The sequence below is a fragment of the Bombina bombina genome, chromosome 2 (genome assembly GCF_027579735.1).
Source record: "Bombina bombina isolate aBomBom1 chromosome 2, aBomBom1.pri, whole genome shotgun sequence".
NCBI classification, from domain to species: domain Eukaryota; kingdom Metazoa; phylum Chordata; class Amphibia; order Anura; family Bombinatoridae; genus Bombina; species Bombina bombina.
This window is the reverse complement of record NC_069500.1, coordinates 790,142,253-790,167,427: the sequence shown is the minus strand read 5'-3', so window position 1 is coordinate 790,167,427 and position 25,175 is coordinate 790,142,253. Positions and strand designations below refer to the sequence as shown.

General features: G+C 38.5%; 1 protein-coding gene across 2 annotated transcripts in view; it reads right to left on the bottom strand.

The window, feature by feature from the left end:
* The window catches only part of CRLF1 (cytokine receptor like factor 1), a 205,442-nt gene that overhangs the window by 54,748 nt on the left and 125,519 nt on the right, over positions 1–25,175 (bottom strand). For both annotated transcript variants that reach the window (XM_053702969.1, XM_053702968.1), the window contains exons 3-6: positions 11,307–11,436; positions 9,059–9,228; positions 1,559–1,716; positions 14–182 (exon numbers count right to left, since the gene is read on the bottom strand). In XM_053702969.1, coding sequence (XP_053558944.1) covers positions 14–182; positions 1,559–1,716; positions 9,059–9,228; positions 11,307–11,436 — 627 coding nt within the window. The remainder of the gene's footprint in view (positions 1–13; positions 183–1,558; positions 1,717–9,058; positions 9,229–11,306; positions 11,437–25,175) is intronic.

Genomic DNA, 25,175 nt, shown 5'->3' with positions numbered 1-25,175 from the left:
GAGTTTGACTAACCACTTCTTGGAGTTGAGGCAGCAGTGGGATTACTCCAGTCGCTCCAGATTCCTGCTTTTTTAGAGCCATAGATTCCAAATGGGTTGCACCGAACCTGAACAAAATAGACTGTTCCTGGTTTTAAACCAGCAAGACGACAGGAAGTCTGATTGCCTACATCATCAACCACCTGTGGAGTAGGGAAAATAGTAGAGTACTTTCAGTAAATTATACAACAGTTTCCTTGCTACCCAGCAATAATAACAAAAAGACTTTCAATTATGTATACACCTGTGATACTTTCTAATTGTATATAAATGCTGAATAGGCCTAACTAGCTTAAAGGGACAGAAAGTCAAAATTAAACTTTCAGGATTCAGATACAGCACACAATTTTAAACAACTTTCCAATTCACTTCCATTATGTTCAGAATCTTTTTATTTGTACACTTTCTGAGGCACCAGGTTCTACTGAGCATGTGCAAGATTCAAATAATATACATATATGCCTTTTGTGATTGGCTGATGGCTGTCACATGATGCATTGGGAAGGAAAATGTAAATAACTGAAATTTGTCACAGCATGTTTAAATTCTATGTGCTTTTGCGTTGTCTTTTTATTTTGTATTTATTGATTATGCAATTCTACTGTGTTTAGTGTTGCTTTATATCAAGACACTGGGCCCAGAGGTCACAATAGTCACCTTTAATTCATGTTATTTGACCCTGTACTTGTTAGATACTATATAAGCTGTACTGTATGTTTCTGGACCAGGGACAATTTAGAAATTTAGGAGATAGATATTGTCACTTTCAAATGTCAATTTTTTGGGCTTATATAAAGCTAAAACATTGACAATTTTAATGTAGTTTATATAAAAATGCAGTGCACTAAAATGTGCTCACCAGCCCTCTGAAGGAATATGTAGGTATCTATTAAAGTTTCTTCTAATAAACAAATCCAAGTAAAATGGATGGAGGAGTTTTTAAGCAAGCCATTGTTATTAGTCTCAGAATTTATCTGAAGAACTGGGCTGATCATCAGCGGTCAAATATTTACAAACAAATTAACATTAATTTTGCTGTGCAATAATGATTCATGCATGTTTAAGATAGACAGGCATTAAAGCGCCACAAAAGTAACAACATGACATGCATTTTAAGACTAACGACCCTACACTACTGTGTGTTTAACACAAAGGGGTTAAACACAGAGAAGAAGTGCTAGGGACAAGCACTGCTTCATGGGTCCCAAGTGGAACCTGCTGCTGATCCAATCAGCAGCGCTAGCCGCACATCTCAGACGTGCAACTAGTGCTGCTGATTGGTTCAGTAGCGGTTTCCGCTCGGGATCATCAGTGCTCCGCAGGTCCAGAGACACACTTCTACTGAGTGTGTTTAACCCCTTTGAAGGGGTTAAACACTGAGTATTGTAGGGTCAACAGTCTTAAAAGCATGTAATTTTTCTACTATTACGACCCTTTAAAGATAAAAAATAAGGTACTGCTGTTTTTCCTTTTGTAAATTGATTGGTTTCTATAGTGACCTATATTGAGTTTTCCGCACCTTCCATTCCATACTGTCTTCAACTCGATATCTGATCTGGTATTTGGCTTGAAACAGAAAGTCCCTCAAAGCAGGAGGGGAGCTCCAGCGTACACTTAGCTGGTCCTCTAAGTCTCCAACACGACTTACGTGGACATCTGATGGTGGATCTGTGGTCACTGTAATTGGAGTACCAAGTATGAGTGTGTTACGCTACATAACATTTAATTTAGTTTTCCGCAGCCTATAAACACTACACAGCAGAGTGTCGATAATGAAAATATGGTAAATCAGATAATTACAATCTAATATCTAATTGCAACATTAATGTCATTAATGATGTATCAACATATGAAAATCTTTTACAAAATACATTTTTTACATATAGCTCATTTGCAGATATATTAAACACAAGTAATATATATTCCTGAAAGTGTCTAGATTACAAATAGAGTGCAATTTCTTGGTGCATTTTGATGAATTAAGGCATACCAAATTGTTGGTTAAGGTGTTCAACCAAATAATTTAAAAAAATAATGTTTATGTAAATACATTATTAAATACATTATTTATATATATATATATATATATATATATATATATATATATATATATATATATATATAAACCCACCCCCCGATATGAATTTCTGCTCTTGATCACCTTTGTGTGTGTTATCCAAAAAATATTTTAGCGTTGTCCTATTACCTGAGGGAAGTCGCGTATGCAACCTATCTGACATGAGTACTGTAGTGCTCACCATATTACCTATTGTGTAATAAATATTAAGATTACACATAACGCAAAAATACAATTTTAAACAACTTTCCAGTTTACTTCTATTATAAAATTTTCTTCCTTCTCTTGGTATCTTTTGTTGAAGGAGCAGCAATGCACTACTGGGAGCATATACCCCACATGCTAGCATGTCCCAAAGTCTGGCTTGGATTTCAATGCCGTTAGTCTCTATGAGCCAATCTCGGCTCCACTTTAGCTCTGAATGCTTATAGATGGGGATCAGATATACCTCTACTCATCTTGCAGTATGAGTTATTTAGGTAAAGGCAAACCTTGTGTCTTTTTTATCTCTCAATAAAGCAAATATTTTGGTATTTGGTGCAGCCTTGTCCTGCTTTGGTTTAAGGTGCATTAATTTTCACTTCCTACATAATGTTAAAATATGTTTTTTGGGACTGCTAGCACAGATACTGTAGTGTAAATTTCAATGTATATCTGAGTGCACCCTGTCTTAGAATTTTGGTTGTTCAACTAAATTATAAAATACTATAAATAAATTAAAACCTCCTCTATATGAACAGATTTTTTGCACTTGATCAGCTTTACCCATTCATGTTAAAATGAAAAATCATTTTTGTGTGGTCCCTCATAGAAATCTATTACCTGAGGGAAATCACACATCCATGCTATCTAATATGAGTACTGTAGCACACACCATACTATCTAATGAGTACTGTAGCACACACCATACTATCTAATTTGAGTACTATAGCACACACCATGCTATGTAATATGAGTACTATAGCACACACCATGCTATGTAATATGAGTACTGTAGCACACACCATGCTATCTAATATGAGTACTGTAGCACACACCATACTATCTAATGAGTACTGTAGCACACACCATACTATCTAATTTGAGTACTATAGCACACACCATGCTATGTAATATGAGTACTGTAGCACACACAATACTATCTAATGAGTACTGTAGTACACACCATACTATCTAATTTGAGTACTATAGCACACACCATGCTATGTAATATGAGTACTATAGCACACACCATGCTATGTAATATGAGTACTATTGCACATACCATGCTATGTAATATGCGTACTGTAGCACACACCATACTATCTAATGAGTACTGTAGTACACACCATACTATCTAATTTGAGTACTATAGCACATACCATGCTATGTAATATGAGTACTGTAGCACACACCATGCTATCTAATTTGAGTACTGTAGCACACACCATGCTATCTAATATGAGTACTGTAGCACACACCATGCTATCTAATTTGAGTACTATAGCACACACCATGCTATGTAATATGAGTACTATAGCACACACCATGCTATGTAATATGAGTACTGTAGCACACACCATGCTATCTAATTTGAGTACTGTAGCACACACCATGCTATCTAATATGAGTACTGTAGCACACACCATGCTATGTAATATGAGTACTGTAGCACACACCATGCTATCTAATATGAGTACTGGAGCACACACCATACTATCTAATATGAGTACTGGAGCACACACCATACTATCTAATATGAGTACTGTAGCACACACCATGCTATCTAATATGAGTACTGTAGCACACACCATGCTATGTAATATGAGTACTGTAGCACACACCATGCTATCTAATATGAGTACTGTAGCACACACCATGCTATCTAATATGAGTACTGGAGCACACACCATGCTATCTAATATGAGTACTATAGCACACACCATACTATCTAATATGAGTACTATAGCACACACCATGCTATGTAATATGAGTACTGTAGCACACACCATGCTATCTAATATGGGTACTGTAGCACACACCATGCTATCTAATGAGTACTGTAGCACACACCATACTATCTAATATGAGTACTATAGCACACACCATACTATCTAATATGAGTACTGTAGCACACACCATACTATCTAATATGAGTACTGTAGCACACACCATGCTATCTAATATGAGTACTGTAGCACACACCATGCTATCTAATATGAGTACTGGAGCACATACCATACTATCTAATATGAGTACTATAGCACACACCATGCTATCTAATATGAGTACTGTAGCACACACCATGCTATCTAATATGAGTACTGGAGCACACACCATACTATCTAATATGAGTACTATAGCACACACCATGCTATCTAATATGAGTACTGGAGCACACACCATACTATCTAATATGAGTACTGGAGCACGCACCATACTATCTAATAAGAGTACTGGAGCACACACCATACTATCTAATATGAGTACTATAGCACACACCATACTATCTAATATGAGTACTGTAGCACACACCATACTATCTAATATGAGTACTGTAGCACACACCATGCTATCTAATATGAGTACTATAGCACACACCATGCTATCTAATATGAGTACTGGAGCACACACCATACTATCTAATATGAGTACTATAGCACACACCATGCTATCTAATATGAGTACTGGAGCACACACCATACTATCTAATATGAGTACTGGAGCACACACCATGCTATCTAATATGAGTACTGTAGCACACACCATACTATCTAATATGAGTACTGTAGCACACACCATGCTAATAATATGAGTACTGGAGCACACACCATACTATGATCATGTAATAAATATTAAAGAGACATGAAACACAATTTTTTTCTTTCACAATCCATATTTTAGTCTTAAACAACTTTCCAATTTACTTATATTACCTAATTTTCTTTCTTCTCTTGGTATTGTTTGTGGCAGAAGATCCAATGTACTATGAGGAGCTAGCTAAAAACAACAGCACCCTGGGTAGAACTATATTTAGCCACCAATAAGCAATTGCTACCCAGGTTCTGAACCAAAAAGGGGCCAGCTCCTAAGCTTACATTACTGCTTTTCAAATAAAGATATCAAGAGAACAAAGAAAAATGATAATAGGAGTAAATGATAAAGTGGCTTAAAATTGCATGCTCTATCTGAATCAAGAAAGTAAAAGTGTGGGCTTCATATCCCTTCAATGTCATCATCCTGAGTCACATTTATAATATAGTCTTATTTATGTAGAGGCAATCTGCTATAGAATTAATGTAAAATGTGTTTTTTGTTTTGCAGTTAAACAAAAGTGCTGGAAACAAAAAGCATGAGATGCTGTGCATCTCATTTCCATATCATAACAAAAGTCCTCTGGTGCTTTGGTAGCAATCTATATAGATTATTTCTGGAGAAAAGCAAGCAGGGAATCTTTCCTAGATGTGCTAATTGGCTATACAATAATTCCCAATGCTTTTGTTTTGTATGTTGTTCTGGTAATAAATATTGCAGATTATTTAATCCATAAAATAAAACACAAATTTGAAGACAGAAACAAAGAAAAACATTGACATAATTACATACATTACAGGTCATGTTCAAGCAGAATAAGTTTGGAGTTGTTGTATACGCCTCTGATTTTAAGTCGCTTTAATTATTTTCATCCATTAAAAGCATGTGGAAGTCAAAGTGACAGAGTGTACAATAAAAAAAATTGTTTTCTCCTTATTGTATTTTCAATGACTTGTTATACCAGCTGCAGAGTATGAAATGTATAAGAAATGGTTTCTTTATGTTTATTTATGTATTTGAAATAGACGATGTGCTTTGAAACCACAACCTATTAAAATGGATTGAGCTTGCAGGTAAAATTATATCTCATTATTCTATCACTTTCTGCACACACACATGCTTGGCTTTCTAATATTCGAAACATATTCTTAGCTATCCCTTTTCAGCCATATCGCTCTCGCCTGCTTTTCAGTTGCAATATTTCCCAGTATGACAAACCTAGTGAATGTACAGTGAAACTGAATATATATATATGTATAATTTAAAGTGTTACTACACAGAAAATGAACGCAGTCTATTTTGTGTAAATACGCTTTAAAGACAGCCCCCGCCTACATCACAGCTCAGTGGCGATGTTGGTGGACTTTTGCTATAGTTGTAATCCCATTATATCCTATGGGAGACACATCACCACTCCGCAGCACGACGAGGTTCACCCTACTTTTTTTTAGAAAATATATCGACAGACTGCGAGCCTGGCAAACCCAAACAGACAATTTCTCATCGGTCTGACAATGTCAATATCGGGGCCTTGGAGAGAACAATGGAAAATTAAAATTGTATTACTTATTTCTTCTACACCCCACTGGGAGTGTAATTTCTTCTACTGGCTGTGTTTAGATTGCTTGTCAATAGCATATACTTATGTAAAAAAAATGTCAGTATAGGTAGGGAATCCACAGGCTTAGTCAGCTATTTCAAATGCCGAAAATAAAGGTAAATGAGCTATTTGTAAAGAATACACTACAGCAGGTAAAATGGATCATTCGGAACAAATTTAAAGGGACTTAAAATAAAAAATAAACTTTCATGAATCAGATAGAGCATATCATTTTAAACAACTTTCAAATTAACTTTTGTTATCAGATTTGCCCTGCATTCTTGGTATTCTTAGTTGAATAGTAAATCTATGTAGTTTCATAGTAGCTCAGGAGTGTGCACGTGTCTTTAGTTCTCTATGCCAGCAGTGTTTTGACACATTGGCCCCTATTTATCAAGGTCTGGCGGACTTGATCCGACAGTGCGGATCTGGTCCACCAGACCTCGCTGAATATGGCGAGCAATACAGTACATACAGTGACATGCTTTATAACTGCTGTTTCTGGCGAGTTTGCAGGCTCGCCAGAAACACGGGGCATCAAGCTCCATTCGGAGCTTGATAAATATGCCCCATTGTTTGCAACAGTGTTTTATATTGTTTGCAAACACTATACATAGATTTACTATTCAACTAAGGATACCAAGAAAACAATAAAATTATATATTTTTTAGTGACAATTCCTTTAAAAATATCTATTTATTTTGTAAAGAGAATTAAAAAAAAAAATGTAAAAAAAATAGTCTTTCAACTTTATCCTGTTATGTCTGCAATCAGACAGCTGTAGTCACCTGGGAAATTAAGAAACATTAAATAAAGTACAAAAATTTTTGTAAAGTACACCCTTTGGTGCATCAAATGGGGGGCTACATGTATTGATAGCACAAAAATAGACAATGTAATAATAAGTAGAATAATAATAAAAAAAATTTTAAGCAAAGCACCATATTCCGTTAATTGTTGTACACCTCAATTTAGTGCTAGTGATAAATCTAGCCCCTCATTTGATGCACCAGTGGGTGTACTTTCTACAAATGTGTGCTTTGTGTACCATATTTTAATTTTCCATGTGCCTAGAACTGTTTAATTGCAGTCATGGTAATCTTGAAATTGTCATAAAAAATAGCCTTTCAACTTTTATGGGTTATGTCTGCAATCAGACAGCTGTAGAAACCTGGGAAACTAAGATACATTAAATAAAGTACACATTTTTGGAAAGTACATCCATTCACGCATCAAATGAGGGGATACATGTATTGCTAGCACAAAAGTAGACAATGTAATAATAAGTGGAATATGGTTATTTGCTTAGAATTTTTTTTTTTTATGCAATGCAACTTATTTCATTGATTGCTGCACACCCCAAATTCATGCTAGAAATTCTTGTAGCCCCTCATTTGATGCACCAAGGGGTGTACTTTCTGCAAATGTGTGCTTTGTGTACCCCATTTTAATTTCTCGGGTGGCTAGAACTGTTTAATTGCTGAAAACAGTACAGTAAATTCTAAGATGCTGTTTTTGATAATTTATCAAATTGACATGCCTGCAATAAAAAACAGTGGGAAAAAACAGTGACATGATCTTAATTTCTGCTTATTTCAGCCAGGTTACCTACTACAAATATTTATCCATACAGTTTTTGATGATAGAGCTTAGAGAAATAAAATTACATACTATTATTTATTGAGTCAGGAGTAAACAAATACTTTTTTTTTCACATTTTACGTGCTATTTTTTAAACCTGATGATACATATACATATAATAATGGTATATTTTGAATCTGCTGGGTCTGCTGAAAAAAAACCCAATATATTGTTTGTATAGTTTATTCGCACAAACTTTACTTCTAAAAGTTTTTAAATGTGAACTGCATCAAAAAGCTCAAAACCAGCTTAGCACACAGGTGGGAAATAGCTTAGCAGCCAAAGGGTTAAAATTGCATAGTCTATCTAAACCATGAAACTTTATTTTTTTACTTTACTGCTTGTTTAAAGATAGAAAATGTAGGGTAAACTGACCTTTTAAATAGGGCACTTTATATCAAGTAAGCTTTAAGGATTACAAAACCCAATTTTATTTCTTTCATAATTCAGATAGAGCATGAAATTTTAAGCACCTTTCTAATTTACTACTATTATCATTTTTTATTTCTTCTCTTGCTATCTTTATTTAAAAAAGAAGGCATCTAAGCTAAGGAAACAGCCAATTTTTGGTTCAGAGCCTGGACAGCACTCGTTTAATGGTGAGTGCATTTAGCCACCAATCAGCAAGTTCGACCCAGGTTGTGAACCAAAAATGGGTCAGCTTTCAAAATTTCATTCTTGCTTTTCAAATAAAGATAGCAAGAGAATGAAGAAAAATTGATAATAGGAGTAAATTAGAAAGTTGCTTAAAATTGCATGCCCTGTCTGAATCATGAAATAAATGTTTTTGGGTACAGTGTCCCTTTAATATAGACTTCCATGTCCCTTTAAATAGTAATAAGCAGTTATTAGTTCAGTTATAGTAAAGTACTAATCCAACAGGAGGTGAAGCTTGTGCTATATCTTACCCACATCAAGAATGTCCAATGTTATTATGTCAGAGGCGACAAAGCCCAGTCTGTTTGATGCCTCCACCCAAATCTCATAGGGGGTAAAGAGAGCAAGGTCCTTTGGGATATGACAGGAATAAGGCCCCATGGTGTGATATTCTTGGCATGTATTATCTCTGCCGTACCACCTGGAAAATATAAACATTATTGTAATGCCCTACCATCTGGGAAACATTAAACCGTTGTTAGAACATGGTGGTTACAGAATTTTCAAGTAAATTTCCTTCCTTAGACTCATAAGTTTGTAAACACTACATGTCCGAGTGCCATGACATTCTATAAATAAGTTTTAAAGATACTAATTGATTATTGCTATATTTATACACAGTGGCAGTCACAGGGGAGTGCACTATGTTCATTTTTTAAATATGTTAATTATAATGTAGAACAGCCCAACAATTATGTAATTATATTAGTTGTAGAGCTTTATTTATCAAGATATGGACCCTATTCAAAATAATTGCATTATTGTGCCCCCAAATTGAATTATGTTGTAAATTCACACCAGATTGATTTTACCTTTTTTTCCCCAGTACAAAGCCAAAATCTGATTAAGTTCTCAAAGTTATCACATTGTTTGGTCAATATTTTGCATCTAACAATACACCCAGATAACAATGCGTATTCGGCTGTCACAAACTCCATAGGAAACAGTAGTGTGTCTGGAAGTCAGTATGACTATGACACCCAAGAGAAATGAGTCACATAAGTTGTTACTTTGAGCTTAGACCATTTAGGAAGTCTTGATAGCAACCATTTTACTTAGAAATACCAGAGACAGCATCTTGCCCTACAGCAGAAATGAGAAGCTATTCATGAAAGACTCCCAGTTACAGTCTGGAAGCTCCTACAGACCATGAAATATTGGAAAACTTCTTACTAATAAGAAAATCAATTATGCAGATCTCTACTCAAATACAGGACTATTTTGAACCAGTGACCTTCAGAACAAGGGCTATTCTTGGCATTTTAAAATTGTTTGCCATGTTGCATTTTATGGCCACTGGGTCTTTTCAGTCTGTGTTTAGTGTTGTGGTCGGTTCAACCAACCTTCTCCAGACACCATGTACATTATTTTCAAGCATCTCCCGAGACACCAGAGGAATAGCAATCAATACAATTACAAATTGTCCGTATTGCTGGGATCCTAAATGTGTTAGGGGCCGTAAACTGCACACATATTGCATTGAGACCTCCCAGAGAAAGAGAGCAAATATTCTGCAATAGAAAACCTTTTCATTCCATCAATGTCCAAATGGTTTGTGATCATCAACTACCCATCATAGGTGTGATCCTCAACTACACATCATACATGTTTGTGCTGGTTTTCCTGAATCATATCATGATTACAAACACAAACCAGTATGGTCTTTACACAATTTGATAATTATGACATGTCAGAGGGTTGGTTATTAGGTAAGTTTCCTATTTATTATAACTGTTTGTCTTATTTTCCTCTACACAAGAGATTTGGCTTGCCTGTGTGCCAATTATTAAGTCAGAACAATGGAAAACTCTGTCTACTAAAACCACATTTTCATGGTAACAAAATTGGACATTACGGACGCATTTGATTAATCCAACAGCCATAAATGCCATCTTGTTCTTTAGAAGAAGTGTATTGTGATGCAAAGGAAATAAAAATAAAAATGTCTTCTATACCCATATATACACGTCGCAATGCATGCTGGTACAACTTTAACGCAAAAATGTTTTCTTCACTTTATCACATGAGCACAAAAAAACACCTTTAATGGTGCAGGCAGATTGATAAATTTACTAATCCATGTTTAAACAGGCTTCTAATTTATCATTCATCTGCCTCTAATCTCGTCTGAATAAACAGGAATACTTATTTTTTAAAATACATTTCTGAGTCGGAATCTTATTTGGGACACTCAAAGTGATGCAGATGTTTTCACATAGGTTAACGTTTACTTTTGAGAAATGAATAAATTGACCCTTATGTCACTTTTTATTCCACAAATTGGCTGCATCACAACTACATTTTCTTAAAAGAAAAGGTAAGTTTACATTTAATTTTGTGAAAATCGACAGTCTACAGACGTAATTATTTACCAATTTACACTAAAATGGTTGAAAAACAATTGACTGGTTTAAAAAAAAAAAAGGAATCACTTTCACATAACCCCAGAGATAAACCCAGTTTTGTAACTTTAATAGATTCTTCATCTCATTATCATACCTTAGTTTGTATTTTAGAGTGTAGTTTGTATGCAGATAGGTTTCTCCTTCACTCCCTGGAGCCCATTTGCATGTCAGATCTTTCATATTCTTTGACCAACATGTAATATTGGTCGGTTTTTCAGGTGGCACTAAATTAATAAAGGGAGAAAAAAAATAATAAGGTTAGTGAAAATTATTTTAATTGTTACATGTTCTAATCTTTTTTTTAATTTTGTTTATAAGAAGATTCTACACTTTTAAAGGACCTTAAATACAGTAGAATTGCCTAATCAACAAATGCTTAATAAAAAAGACAATGTGTTAGCACTCAGCCTGAATTTGCCCAATAACTAAGGTCATTTTTTCATTTCTTTTTTTTATGCATTTCCAATCCATTAGAAGCACTTCTATTTAATCTTTCAATTACTTACAATACAAACAAACAAAAAAAACAGAAACTGTGCACTCAGCTTACCATACCAGGTTGTTAAGACTCCAGCCTGGTCCCCAAAGGCAAAATCAAAATTGATAGAACCAAAAAAAATGGGACAGCACACCTGCTAAAATGATCAGTAAATCTTTAAACTGTATACCACTAACTCAACAAATCTCAAAACATAGCCCAAATACTACACCTGTCATTTACACATGTGACCAGGCACACCAATACAAGGAACCATGATTGTATAACAGATTACCATACAGATCGTATTGGTAATCATCCATCTAGAACCAGCCTTTATGTACTGGTGACCTAGATTCTAAGATATCTAATTAAAAACATACTGGGATCTACGAAGCCTTGCTTCAGTATAACTAAGTAAGCTATATTCTCAACCTGTCTCCCTACTTGAACTGTCACTAAGTCCTTGACTACAAAATTCACAAAATATTCAATTCATTTTTAAGGCCCATTGGGGCCAAAACTCTAGACAAACAAATCTACTTGTCCTGTGCCATAGGTAAATCCTTCTGCCTGTTACTCTCCATATTTTGCTGACCATTCCAGGACCTTGTATCTTAGTTGACTGGCTTGATAACCCATAATATGGAAATGTGATGAAAGTTGTTAAAGTAGTAACTTGTGAATGAATATAATCAAATTCACAGAAGGTTAAATACTGTCTATGCATTCCTTGAAATTATAGAAAATAGTGCTCCTTTAGTAAAAAATAAAATAAAAAAAATGTCAATGTAAACATACAAAGAAATAGTTTGTGTTAAATTTAGCATATAACTTTCCTTGCAAAATGAAAACATAGAAATTATTTTTCTAGCCACTGTGTTTAGTGAGATAAGAGAGTAGACATTACAGAACTCACAGTTCTACTGTCACAGTGTTTGCAGGAAAACTCCTCTACTGCGAATGGGTAATAAATTGACTGCAGCTAGATCAGATGTTTCCTAGCAACCACACCAAAGAAAAAGCTATTCCTCTGCATTCCTGTAGAGACCACAGACCCCTTAAAGATACTGACAGGTAGTAATGGGCCCTGCAAACAATCAAGTTAAAAAAAAAAAAAAAAAAATATAAAATCCTTTTAAAATGATGAATAATGCATATGTCAATTATTTATATTAAGTATAACCTACCTCTTTATATCCCTTTAACTTTCTGTGAGGTCTCTCCTACATATAACAACTCGCATAGGCACTTAAGCTCATAGACCCTTTCCATTTAAATTAGTTAAGCCAGCCATATTGCAAACACATTTTAACAAAAAAAATAATAAGAAACAGGTTTATATTTTGCTTTTCAGGGGGTTGGGTTAATGGGGGGTTTCTTATACTTAAAATAAAGCAAAGTATACTCTGTAAATGCAGATATAAAATATAGCAACTAATTCAGTAATTATTGTTGTTAACTGCCTAATATAGTTGAATGCAGTTTTTGTTTTCACTTTACTGGTAACATCAATTCATAAAGTGCAATTCCAATGATCATATTTTAGTTTCTAAAACTTTCAAGAACCACTTTTATATTTTTTTCTTAAACCAGTAAAATACTGTGTTCAATAATATGGGAAATTAGACTACAGCTGAAATAGAACAGTCCAAATAAGTGCACAAAAGCTGCTTAAAAACATTTTTCTGGTGAATTTGAATAATATTGAATTTTCCCAATACAATCTCACCACCTTTCAGTTTGCAAGAAAAAAAAAAACAGCAAGACCTGTAGGAGGGAAATGGTTACAGAATACACCAGAACTGAAAGAGAAATTTCAGCTACGCCCATGGAACACCCCTGTCCAGTCCACCAGCAGAGGTGGGGAGACTAATTTTACAATAAGAAAAATAATATGCTTTGAATTTTGTATTATAAATATGAATGTAACACAATTTTTGTATGTGCAGTGTAGTTTTATTACAATTTCTACTGAGCACCTTCATTTTTTCTTTCCAGCACAATTTCAAGACAATTTTTTTTTTTTTCAAGAAAATATGATTTTTGTAGAACAATTATTAATATGATTAAACAATGTAATCTTTTACTGTGTATTTTTATTTAATTATTTCATTTATGTGTTTTATATCATTTTTAAATTACTATTTTTTTGTGAGCCTTATGGTACTGTATGCATCACCTTCACATACTTAAAAGCTAAGAACACCCCTTTTTGAGACACTCTATTATGAAGGTAGAAACTGCCTTTATAGAATTAGGAAAGGGACGTCATAGTACTGGCAAGTTTTCTTATAGAATCTCACAAGCCCGGAGAACCTTATAGAATAAGGCTTTAGCCTGAATATTAAATGAGCAATAGATTTTTTTTCTATAGATTTCAGTAGATTTCAAAGTTAGTTCAATTTTGACCAATCACAAATTGGCATATTGTGAATTCTTGCACATGCTCAATAGGATCTGGTACCTCAGACAGTTGCATATAAAGAGTGTGCACATTTTGACAATAGAAATAAATTGGGAAGTTTTTTTTTTGTTTATTTCATTCTATGCTCCATCTGCAGCATTTAAGTTTAATTTTAACATTTGTATCCATTTAAAGACATTTGCAAACATGATATACATAAATTAAAGCATGGATTCACACTATGGGGCCTATCTATCAAGGTCCGCCAGAAACAGCAGTTATGAAGCAGTGGTTACAAAGACCGCTTCTCCATCACCTGTCCGCCTGCTCTGAGCGGGCGGACAGACATCGCTGGAAATCAACCCGATCGAGTACGATCGGGTTGATTGACACTCCCCTGCTGGCGGCCGATTGGCCGCGAGTCTGCAGGGGGCGGCATTGCAATGCTGAATACGGCAAGCGTATTGCTCGCCGTATTCAGCGAGGTCTGGCGGACCTGATCCGCATTGTCGGATCAGATCCGCCAGACCTTGATAAATAGGGGCCTATGGCTTACTGCATAAAATATGTATGCAGTGACCTCTCTCCAAATCCATTTTCTTTCAAGGTACATCCAGAAGGTCACAGCACAGTAGTTGAACACCTCTGACTTACATAACCAAAAAATTATAGTAAGGGCAGTGAAATACAGACTAGGTAATACCCTAATGATGAAACATGAGCCTTCTGAAAATATTGTTGATATCAAATCAAACACAAAAACTATTAAGAATTTATGTGATCAACTTTCAATGTGACAGCCATTTTAAACAATACAGTGATTTAAAAAAACAGAACTCAGATATCCTGGGTATAATCATACGCCACAAAAATTCATGGTATAATGGAAAACTTGGCCAGAGGGAATATCTACTGTAAAATGAGAATTTGGAACTAGCTGTTCAGATACAAGAATAAGCTGCGTGTTATCCGTCTGCCAAGCAAGATGGGTGGCTGAGGATAGACACAGATTAAATAGTGACAGCTGTCCTTTCTATAGTATCCACCAAAGTGGCCTCAGGTAAAATGCAAGGGAAATTTATTGACAGGCACTGAAAAGCTCAGACTTGTTGGAAAATCCAAGTCCATCAACCTTAGTAATAAAGTTATTTTAACTAAGTCGATTTGACTAACACAGTATAGAACTTCTGACATGTGGACATTCCACAGAACAAACTATTCACATCTAGCAGCTTATGTATGGAAGTGCCATGAAAGGTTTGCTTGTGTTTTAGGAGTTTTTATGGCTGGAAAACTGATGTTTAATCCCCTGTCATAGCATCCTGACACAATGGTATTCATGCATGATATTTACTATTATCTATATGAATAAGGAGAGTAATATAGAAAGTTCCTATCACTCCATGCCCTCAAAGAAGATTTGAAGCTTTACTGTTCAAAGTAAAAAAAAGGAGTAGAATATTATCATTATTATAGTAACTGTATTGTTTTTTTAAAGGGACATGAAACCCAAAATTTTTCTTTCATGGTTTAGGAAGAACATACAATTTTGAAACAGGTTTCCAGTTTACTTCTATTATCAAATTTGCTTCATTCTCTTGGTATCATTTGTTAAAGGAGCAGCAATGCACTACTGGTTTCTAATTGAACACATGGGTGAGCCAATGACAATCAGTATATATATGCAAACACCAATCAGCAGCTAGAACCTAGGTTCTTTGCTGATCCTGAGCTTTCCTAGATACACTTTTTAGCAAAGGATAACAAGAGAAGGAAGCAAATTAAATAATATAAGTAAAATTAGAAAGTTGTTTACAATTGTATGTTCTGTCTAAATCATGAATGTCCAAGGGGATTCAAAGTTTTAAAACTGGAAACCAATCATTTCTTCTTCATAGAAGAATGTCATGCTGAATTGGACCTGCCGAAAACAGAATCTGCAACCCTAAGAGTTTAAAAGGCATAGAATATACCTAAAATCATATAATTTAACATTAATTTGAGAAATGATAAAACATTTTGGGAATTTGGTTTGGTTTTGAATGTGAGCATTGTAAAACAAAGAAAGAACACTTTTTAAAATCCACAAATGTTGTGCTCCTATTAAAAGAGACATTAATCCATGATTAAGACAGAGGGACCGATTTATCACGGCCCGAATGTGCCCCAATGTAACTGTTTCTGCACGAGCCTTCAGGCTCGCCGGAAACAGGAGTTAAGAAGCAGCGGCTCCTTAACTTGTCCACCAGCTCTGAGGCGGCGGACAGCAATCCGCCCAAATGTATACGATCGGGTTGATTGACTCCGATTGGCCGCAAATCTGCAGGGAGTGGCATTGCACAAGCAGTTCACCAGAATGAATGTTAAATGCATATGCTGTTGGCATTTAGCGAAGCTGGGCGGACATGATTCGCTATAGCGAATCACATCCGCCGGGGTATGATAAATCTACCCCAGAGAATGCAATTTTAAGATAAGTTGCAATGTACTGCTTTTATCAAATTTGCTTCATACTTTTAGAATCCTTTGTTAAAAAGTATACCTAGATAGGATCAGGAGCAGCAGTGCTCTCCTGGGAGCTAGTAGCTGGTGATTGGTGTCTACTCAAGTATGCCTGTTGCCATTGGCTCCCCAGATGTGTCTTTTTATATGCACATTTTCTGCAGCAACAACGTCTTATGAGCATGTGCAAAAGTTCACAGAATATGAATCTGTGATTCTCTGATGGAAAGGAATACAAGGGAAGGGAAATGGAAGGGAATTTAGAAAACTGTCAAAACAATCTGTTGCTCATTTGAAATTCAGAGTGTTATCATGCTGGCTTTTATTATGCATTTGTTGATTATGACATTCTACTGTATATAATGGTTCTTTAAATTGACTTCTCTTAACAAATTTACTTTGCTCTCTTGGTATCCTTTATTGGTAGTGATGTCGCAAACATAACATTTTCCGTTCGCTAACGGCGAACGTGAATTTCCGCAAATGTTCGGGAACAGGCGAACCGGGCGAACCGCCATAGACTTCAATAGGCAGGCGAATTTTAAAACTCACAGGGACTCTTTCTGGCCACAATAGTGATGGAAAAGTTGTTTCAAGGGTACTAACACCTGGACTGTGGCATGCCGGAGGGGGATCCATGGCAAAACTCCCATGGAAAATTACATAGTTCATGCAGAGTCTGGTTTTAATCCATAAAGGGCATAAATCACCTAACATTCCTAAATTGTTTGGAATAACGTGCTTTAAAACATCAGGTATGATGTTGTATCGATCAGGTAGTGTAAGGGTTAAGCCCGCTTCACAGTGACAGACCAAACTCCCCATTTAACGCACCGCAAACAACCACAAACAGTCCATTTGCACAACCGCAAACTCCCCATTTGCACAAGGTTGGATACCAAGCTAGCCATGTCCCGTTCCTTGTCCTCACTGATGTCATTGAAGGTCTCTTCCTCCACCCAGCCACGTACAACACCATAGGTCCCCGAAAGGTGACAACAAGCCCCCTGGGATGCCTGCTGTGTTTGGTCTTCCACCTCCTCAAAGCCACCTTCCTCCTCTGACTCCTCTTCTTCAGACTCCTCTCTCTGCGTTGCCTCTCTCTGCGTTATTATAAGGTGTGTTAAGTAGTACTATTCCTATCAGTTTAATCCCTGTTACGTCCCCTATCAGGGGACATGTATATGCCATCGATTTTAGGAACTGGGAGATGGATAAAGATGCTTGGTCGGTCCTCCTACTTCAAATTTGGGGCACTGTGCGTGCAATCTAATGTGCCACCAGATAGGAGTGGTGTGTTAAGTAGTTCTATTCTTATCAGTTTAATCCCTGTTACGTGCCCTATCAGGGGATGTGTATATGGCATTGATTTTAGGAACTGGAAGATGGAAAAAGATGCTTGGTCGGTCCTCCTACTTCAAATTTGGGGCACTGCGCGTGTAATCTAATGTGCCACCAGATAGGAGTGGTGTGTTAAGTAGTACTATTCCTATCAGTTTAATCCCTGTTATGTGCCTTTTTTTTGGTTTGGTTTTTGAAGCCACAGTGCAGCACCAGAGGCCAGAAAAATTAGGCATGTACACATGCCGGAAAAATTAGGTATTGTTGCCAGAAAAATTGATGTTTGTTTCCCAGGCAGAAAGTGCCCTAAAACATTGCGGCTTGAACCCTAGTTGGTGGTGGATAAGTCACGCAAGTCATCCGGCATTCAGAGATAAAATACAGCAGCGTGTGAACCATTTTTAGCCCAAGGCAGCTCATCTCATCAGGCCTTTTTTAGTCGAATGTATCGCCCACTGTCAGTCCCTTCGGGATCCATCCCTCATTCATCTTAATAAAGGTGAGGTAATCTAGACTTTTTTGACCTAGGCGACTTCTCTTCTCAGTGACAATACCTCCTGCTGCACTGAAGGTCCTTTCTGACAGGACACTTGAAGCGGGGCAGGCCAGAAGTTCTATCGCAAATTCGGATAGCTCAGGCCACAGGTCAAGCCTGCACACCCAGTAGTCAAGGGGTTCATCGCTCCTCAGAGTGTCGATATCTGCAGTTAAGGCGAGGTAGTCTGCTACCTGTCGGTCGAGTCCTTCTCTGAGGGTGGACCCCGAAGGGCTGTGGCGATGCGTAGGACTTAAAAAGCTCTGCATGTCCTCCATCAACAACACGTCTGTAAAGCGTCCTGTCCTTGCCAGCGTGGTCGTGGGAGGAGGAGGATTACTTTCACCTCTTCCCCTGTTAGATTCCCGTTGTGCTGTGACATCACCCTTATACGCTGTGTAAAGCATACTTTTTAATTTATTTTAGAACTGCTGCATCCTTTCCGACTTGCGGGAATTCGGTAACATTTCAGGCACTTTCTGCTTATACCGGGGGTCTAGTAGCGTGGACACCCAGTACAGGTCGTTCTCCTTCAGCCTTTTTATATGAGGGTCCCTCAACAGGCACGACAGCATGAAAGACCCCATTTGCACAAGGTTGGATGCCGAGCTACTCATGTCCCGTTCCTTGTCCTCAGTGATCTCAGTGAAGGTATGTTCTTCCCCCCAGCCACGTACAACACCACGGGTACCAGATAGGTGACAACGAGCACCCTAGGATGCCTGTTGTGGTTGGTCTTCCTCCTCCTCCTCAAAGCCACATTCCTCCTCATTCCCAGCTCTGCAGAGGCTGTCCTAGCAACCCCGTTCATACAAATAGTCGTTAACGGCTTTTTCTTGTTGGAGCAGGTGGTCGAACATTAGGAGTGTTGAATTCCAACGTGTCGGGCTGTCGCAAATCAAGCGCCTCGCTGGCATGTTGTTTTGCAACTGGATATCTGAAAAGTGCGCCATGGCCGTGTAGGAACGCCTGAAATGGCCACACACCTTCCTGGCCTGCTTCAGGACGTCCTGTAAGCCTGGGTACTTATGCACAAAGCATTGTTTGATCAGATTACACACATGTGCCATGCACGGCACATGTGTCAACTTGCCCAAATTCAATGCCGCCAACAAATTTCTTCCGTTGTCACAAACCACTTTGCCGATCTCCAGTTGGTGCGGAGTCAGCCACTGATCCACCTGTGCGTTCAGGGTGGACAGGAGTGCTGGTCCGGTGTGACTCTCTGCTTTGAGGCAAGTCAACCCCAAGACGGCGTGACACTGCCGTATCTGGGATGTGGAATAGTACCTGGGGACTCAGCCGAGGAGGTTATGGAAGAGGATGGAGTAGGAGGAGTAGAGGAGTTGGCAGCAGGCCTGCCTGCAAGTCGTGGCAGTGTCACCAACTCCTCTGCAGAGCCACGCATTCCATGCTTGGCAGCCATCAGCAGGTTTACCCAATGTGCAGTGTAGGTGATATACCTGCCCTGACCATGCTTTGCAGACCAGGTATCAGTGGTCAGATGGACCCTTGCCCCAACACTGTGTGCCAGACATGCAATTACTTCCTTTTGCACAATCGAGTACAGGTTGGGGATTGCCTTTTGTGCAAAGAAATTTCAGCCGACCACCTTCCACTGCGGTGTCCCAATAGCTACAAATTTTTGTAACGCCTCAGACTCCACCAGCTTGTATGGTAAAAGCTGGCGGGCTAAGAGTTCAGACAAGCCAGCTGTCAGATGCCGGGCAAGGGGTGACTTTGTGACATTGGCTTCTTACGCTCAAACATGTCCTTGACAGACACCTGACTGTGGGCAGATGAGCAGGAACTGCTCAAGGCAAGAGACGGAGTGGCAGATGGTTAAGAGGGGGCAAGGAGGACAGCAGTGGTTGATGTGGCTGAAGATGCTGGACCAGGAGGAGGATGGCGGCTTTGAGTTTGTGTGCTGCTTGTACTCATGTGTTGATCCCATAGGCGTTTGTGATGTGCGATCATGTGCCTTTGCAAAGCAGTTGTACCTAGGTGGGTGTTGGACTTCCCACGACTCAGTTTCTTTTGGCACAGGTTGCAAATGGCCTCGCTGTTGTCAGAGGCAGACACACAAAAAAAATGCCACACTGCTGAGCTCTGCAATGACGGCATTCTGGTGGTGGCAACAGCATGCGTTGATTGGCGTGCTGTCTGGCTGACCCCTTGCGATGACCTCCCCCTGCTTCCAACTCGTCTCCTCCTCCTCTCTGTCTCCCCATCTGAACTTTCCCCCTGTTCTTCTTCTCTTCTAGCGGGCACCCACGTGACATCCACGGACGCATCGTCATCATCAACCGCTTCACTTGTATCTGACAACTCAGCAAAGGAAGCAGCAGCGGGTACAACATCATCATCATCACACCGTACGTCCATGTGTGTAATGCTGCCTGACTGAGACATATCCCTGTTATCTACATCCTCTGGCAATAATGGTTGCACATCACTCATTTCTTCCAACTGATGTGTAAATAACTCCTCTGACAGATCAAGTGAAGCGGCTGTGGTGCTAGTGTTGGTGGTGGCGGCAGGCGGGCGAGTGGTAACTTGAGAGGTGCCCGAAGCTAAGCTGGAGGAGGATGGTGCATCAAGGTTCCGAGCGGAAGCTGTAGAAGATTGGGTGTCCTGTGTTAGCCAGTAAACTATGTCCTCAGAACTTTTCGAGTTCAGGGTACGTGGCCTCTGAACACTGGGCATTATTTTAGGGCCAAAGGGAATCACAGCACCACGACCACGATGGCCCCTGCGGGGTGGCCTGCCTCTGCCTGTCATTTTTTTTCGATTAGTGGTACTATGCGTGCAAGCTACTGTGACAACAGATATGAGTGGCACTGTGAACTGGCAGAAGTTGGCAGAGTAGACGCTGTAGGCCTGACACACATGCTTGCAGACAACTAACTGCTATTCAATCTATTACAGTCAAAATTGTATTTTTTTTTTTTTTAAATGTACACTGCTGTTACACCAGATATGAGTTGCACTGGTGTGACACTGTGCCCTGGCAGGCCCTGAAACGCACACGTGTGAAGGAAACTGACTGCTATTATTTCACAGTCAAATTTCTAGTTTTTTTTTTAATGTACACTACTGTTACACCAGATATGAGTTGCACTGGAGTGACACTGTGCCCTGGCAGGCCCTGAAACGCACACATGTGAAGGAAACTGACTGCTATTATTTCACAGTCAAATTTCTAGGTTTTTTTTTTAATGTACACTACTGTTACTGGTGTGACACTGTGCCCTGGCAGGCAGGCACTGAAACGCACACGTATGAAGGAAACTATTATTTATTATTATATTATTTCACAGTCAAAAAAGTGTTGTTTTTTTTAAATGTACACTACTGTTACACCAGATATGAGTTGCACTGGTGTGACACTGTGCCCTGGCAGGCCCTGAAACGCACACGTGTGAAGGAAACTGACTGCTATTATTTCACAGTCAAAAAAGTGTTTTTTTTTTAAAATATACAATACTGTTACACCATATATGAGAGTGGTGGCACTGGGCAAGTGGGCACAGTATACGCTGTGAGCCTGACACACATGCTGGCAGGCAGGCAACTGCAATTAGATTCCACAGGAAAAAAAAAAAAAGCAGACTGATGTTCTAGCCCTAAAAAGGGCTTTTTGGGGTGCTGTCCCTACAGCAGAGATCAGATGAGTCCTTCAGGACTGTAGTGGACACTGAATACACTAGCCTAGCTATCGATTTTCCTATTAAATCAGCAATAGCTACACTGTCCCTCCTCTCACTAAGAATGCAGCTTCCGAATGAATCTAAAATGGATGCTGTCCAGGAGGTGGGAGGGTCTGGGAGGGAGGGAGGGTCTGCTGCTGATTGGCTGGAATGTGTCTGCTGACTGTGAGGTACAGGGTAAAAGTTTACTCAATGATGACGAATAGGGGGCGGACCGAACATCGCATATGTTGGCCTGCCGCGGCGAACGCGAACAAGCTATGTTCGCCGGGAACTATTCGCCGGCGAACTATTCGGGACATCACTATTTATTGGACAAAATACCTAGAAATGCTCAGATGTATGCATGTGTCTTGAGAACTATACAACAGCAGTGTTTGTAACAATGTAATACATATAGTGCTCAATACACATGCATGCTCCTAAACCTACCCAGGTATGTTCTTCTACAAAGGATACCAAGAGAATGCAGCACATCTTAAAATAGAAGTACATAAGAAAGTTTTTTCATTGCTTGCTCTATCTGAATCATGAAAGTTTAATTTTGACTTTCATGTCCCTTTAAAGGGGTATAATATCCATATGTTAAATCACTTGAAAGTGATGCAGTGTAACTGTAAAACGCTGACAAGAAAATATCACCTGAACTTCTCTGCATAAAAAAGGAAGATATTTTACCTTAAAATGTATTTAACTCACAATATTAAGTGCTCAGTGGACAGTTATCCTTCAGCTAGTATCAGTTGCATGTTTTAAAAAACAGCCAATCAGGGCAGATTTCATAGTAAACTTCCTTAAATTGAGGAGGAAGATAACATGACTGAGCCTTCACATGCCAGTTGCACGCTCCTGCGCAAGTCCTAGGACTAGTATCCTGATTGGCTGCTTACAGTCCCTGTACGATGGGCTATGGCTATGGAGGGAATGTTAAGGCAACATTTCTTCCTTTTTTACCTAGAGATGTTCATGTGATTTTCTAGTCAGCTTTTTACAGATATGCTGCATTACATTCAAGCTTGAGAAAAGCATGTTTTGTTTTGTTTTGTTTTTTATAATGGTTGCATGTTTACCCTTCTAAAAAATAGAAAAATAAAATTTCCAGATATTATATTCATAATTCAAGCAGCTTAACTAATTGAAAAAGCCGCATTGATAAGTGAATTGAATGCCATTGGGAAAAAAGCCCACAAAAGTTAAATATGAAAAATTTTGAACAGAAAATGTGGGTTTCCATTTTATTATTGCACTGTTGCTTGTATATAATTATGTATTTATCACTTGTATATTGGTTAAACACATTGTTAAAACCAGCTCAAGAGCAGCAATGCACTACTGGGAACTTTGCTTGTGATTTCCTCGTGATTGGTGGCTACACACATATGCCCATTTCATTGGCTTACAAGATGTGTTCAGCTAGGTCCCTGGACTACATTGCTACTGTGGAGCTGATTTCAACTATGTGTTTAAACTCTTTACAGAAATTAATCATATGCAATCAATAGTGCAATAATAAAATACTCTAGCACACTAGAGCATTTTCTTTTCCCCTTTTATGTTCCTTTAAATAAGGGATACTTGCTGAAGTAGCTCAAGCCGTACCCCACATTTTCTAGTTTAGTGCAGAACTCCCATACAGATGCATATGGCACCGCAGAAACAGTTACATTGTTTTTTTTGTCAAATAAATATCCCCCACTTTGTACCATAGTATTTATTTTATGTGGTGGCTAATGGACAGACTAAAGAAAACCTTTTACTATAGTAAATAATCCAGAGCAGTAACTTTGCCATTTGTCACTTTCAAGAGTAATTGACTTTAAAGGCTCAGCCCTTACAACTTAGCTAAACAATGACATTCACAGAAACCCATTAACATTTCTGAAGTGACAGAAGGAAGAACAAAACAAAACAAACGCCTTATCTAAATGTTAGCTCTTTATTTTTTAAATATAAAAGCTGCTCCTCTACCACATTTGGGGGCCTATTTATTAATGTGTGAGCGGACACGATACGATGTAGCATACGCTGCTGGCATTTATCATTGCACCAGCAGTTCTTGTGAACTTGCGATCGGCCGCTAGCAGGGGGTGTCAATCAACCCGATCGTATTCCATCCGGTTGATTTCTGTCCATGGCCTTAGAGCAGGCAGACCAGTTATGGAGTAGCGGAACTTGATAATTCGGCCCCTTAGTCTTCTTTTTGTAACATTTTGTAATGACACATGATCATTTTTTTTTTGTCTTTGTCTTATTATGTATGTCAGGTTTGAAAGGGAAAAGAATCTTCTGTAAGATTAGCATTTTAATTTGGACAGGGACAGTTCAAATAATTGCACTGATAATGTGCTGCCTGGGTCAGAAAATAAAATAATGCCCCCCCACTAAACCCAACTATTGCACTGCATTAAATCATGTTAAAGGCTATCAGGCCCATTTATCAAGCTCCATACGGAGCTTGAAGGGCCCCTGTTTCTGGCGAGTCTTCAGACTCGCCAGAAACACAACTTATGAAGCAGCGGTCTAAAGACCGCTGCTCCATAACCCTGTCCGCCTGCTCTGAGCAGTCAGACAGGAATCGCCGGAAATCAACCCAATCGAATACGATCGGGTTGATTGACACCCCCCTGCTGGCGGCCGCGAGTCAGCAGGGGGCGGCGTTGCACCAGCAGGTCTTGTGAGCTGCTGGTGCAATGTTAAATGCGGAGAGCGTATTGCTCTCAGCATTTAGCGAGGTCTTGCGGACCTGATCCGCAGTGTCGGATCAGGTCCGCAAGACCTTTGATAAATTGGGGCCAAAGTGTTACACAAGTGCATTAAGCACTTTTATATTATTTAAGGCAATCATTGTCCCTTCGTGTGCTGCTTCTGTTAAAAGGAAAATATACCAAGCAGAGAACCTGTCTGTCAGCTGCAATCACCACTTGTGATGCAGCATCGCACGGTGAAATTTAACATTACAGTGCTGCCCCCTGTTCTCACACAATCAATTG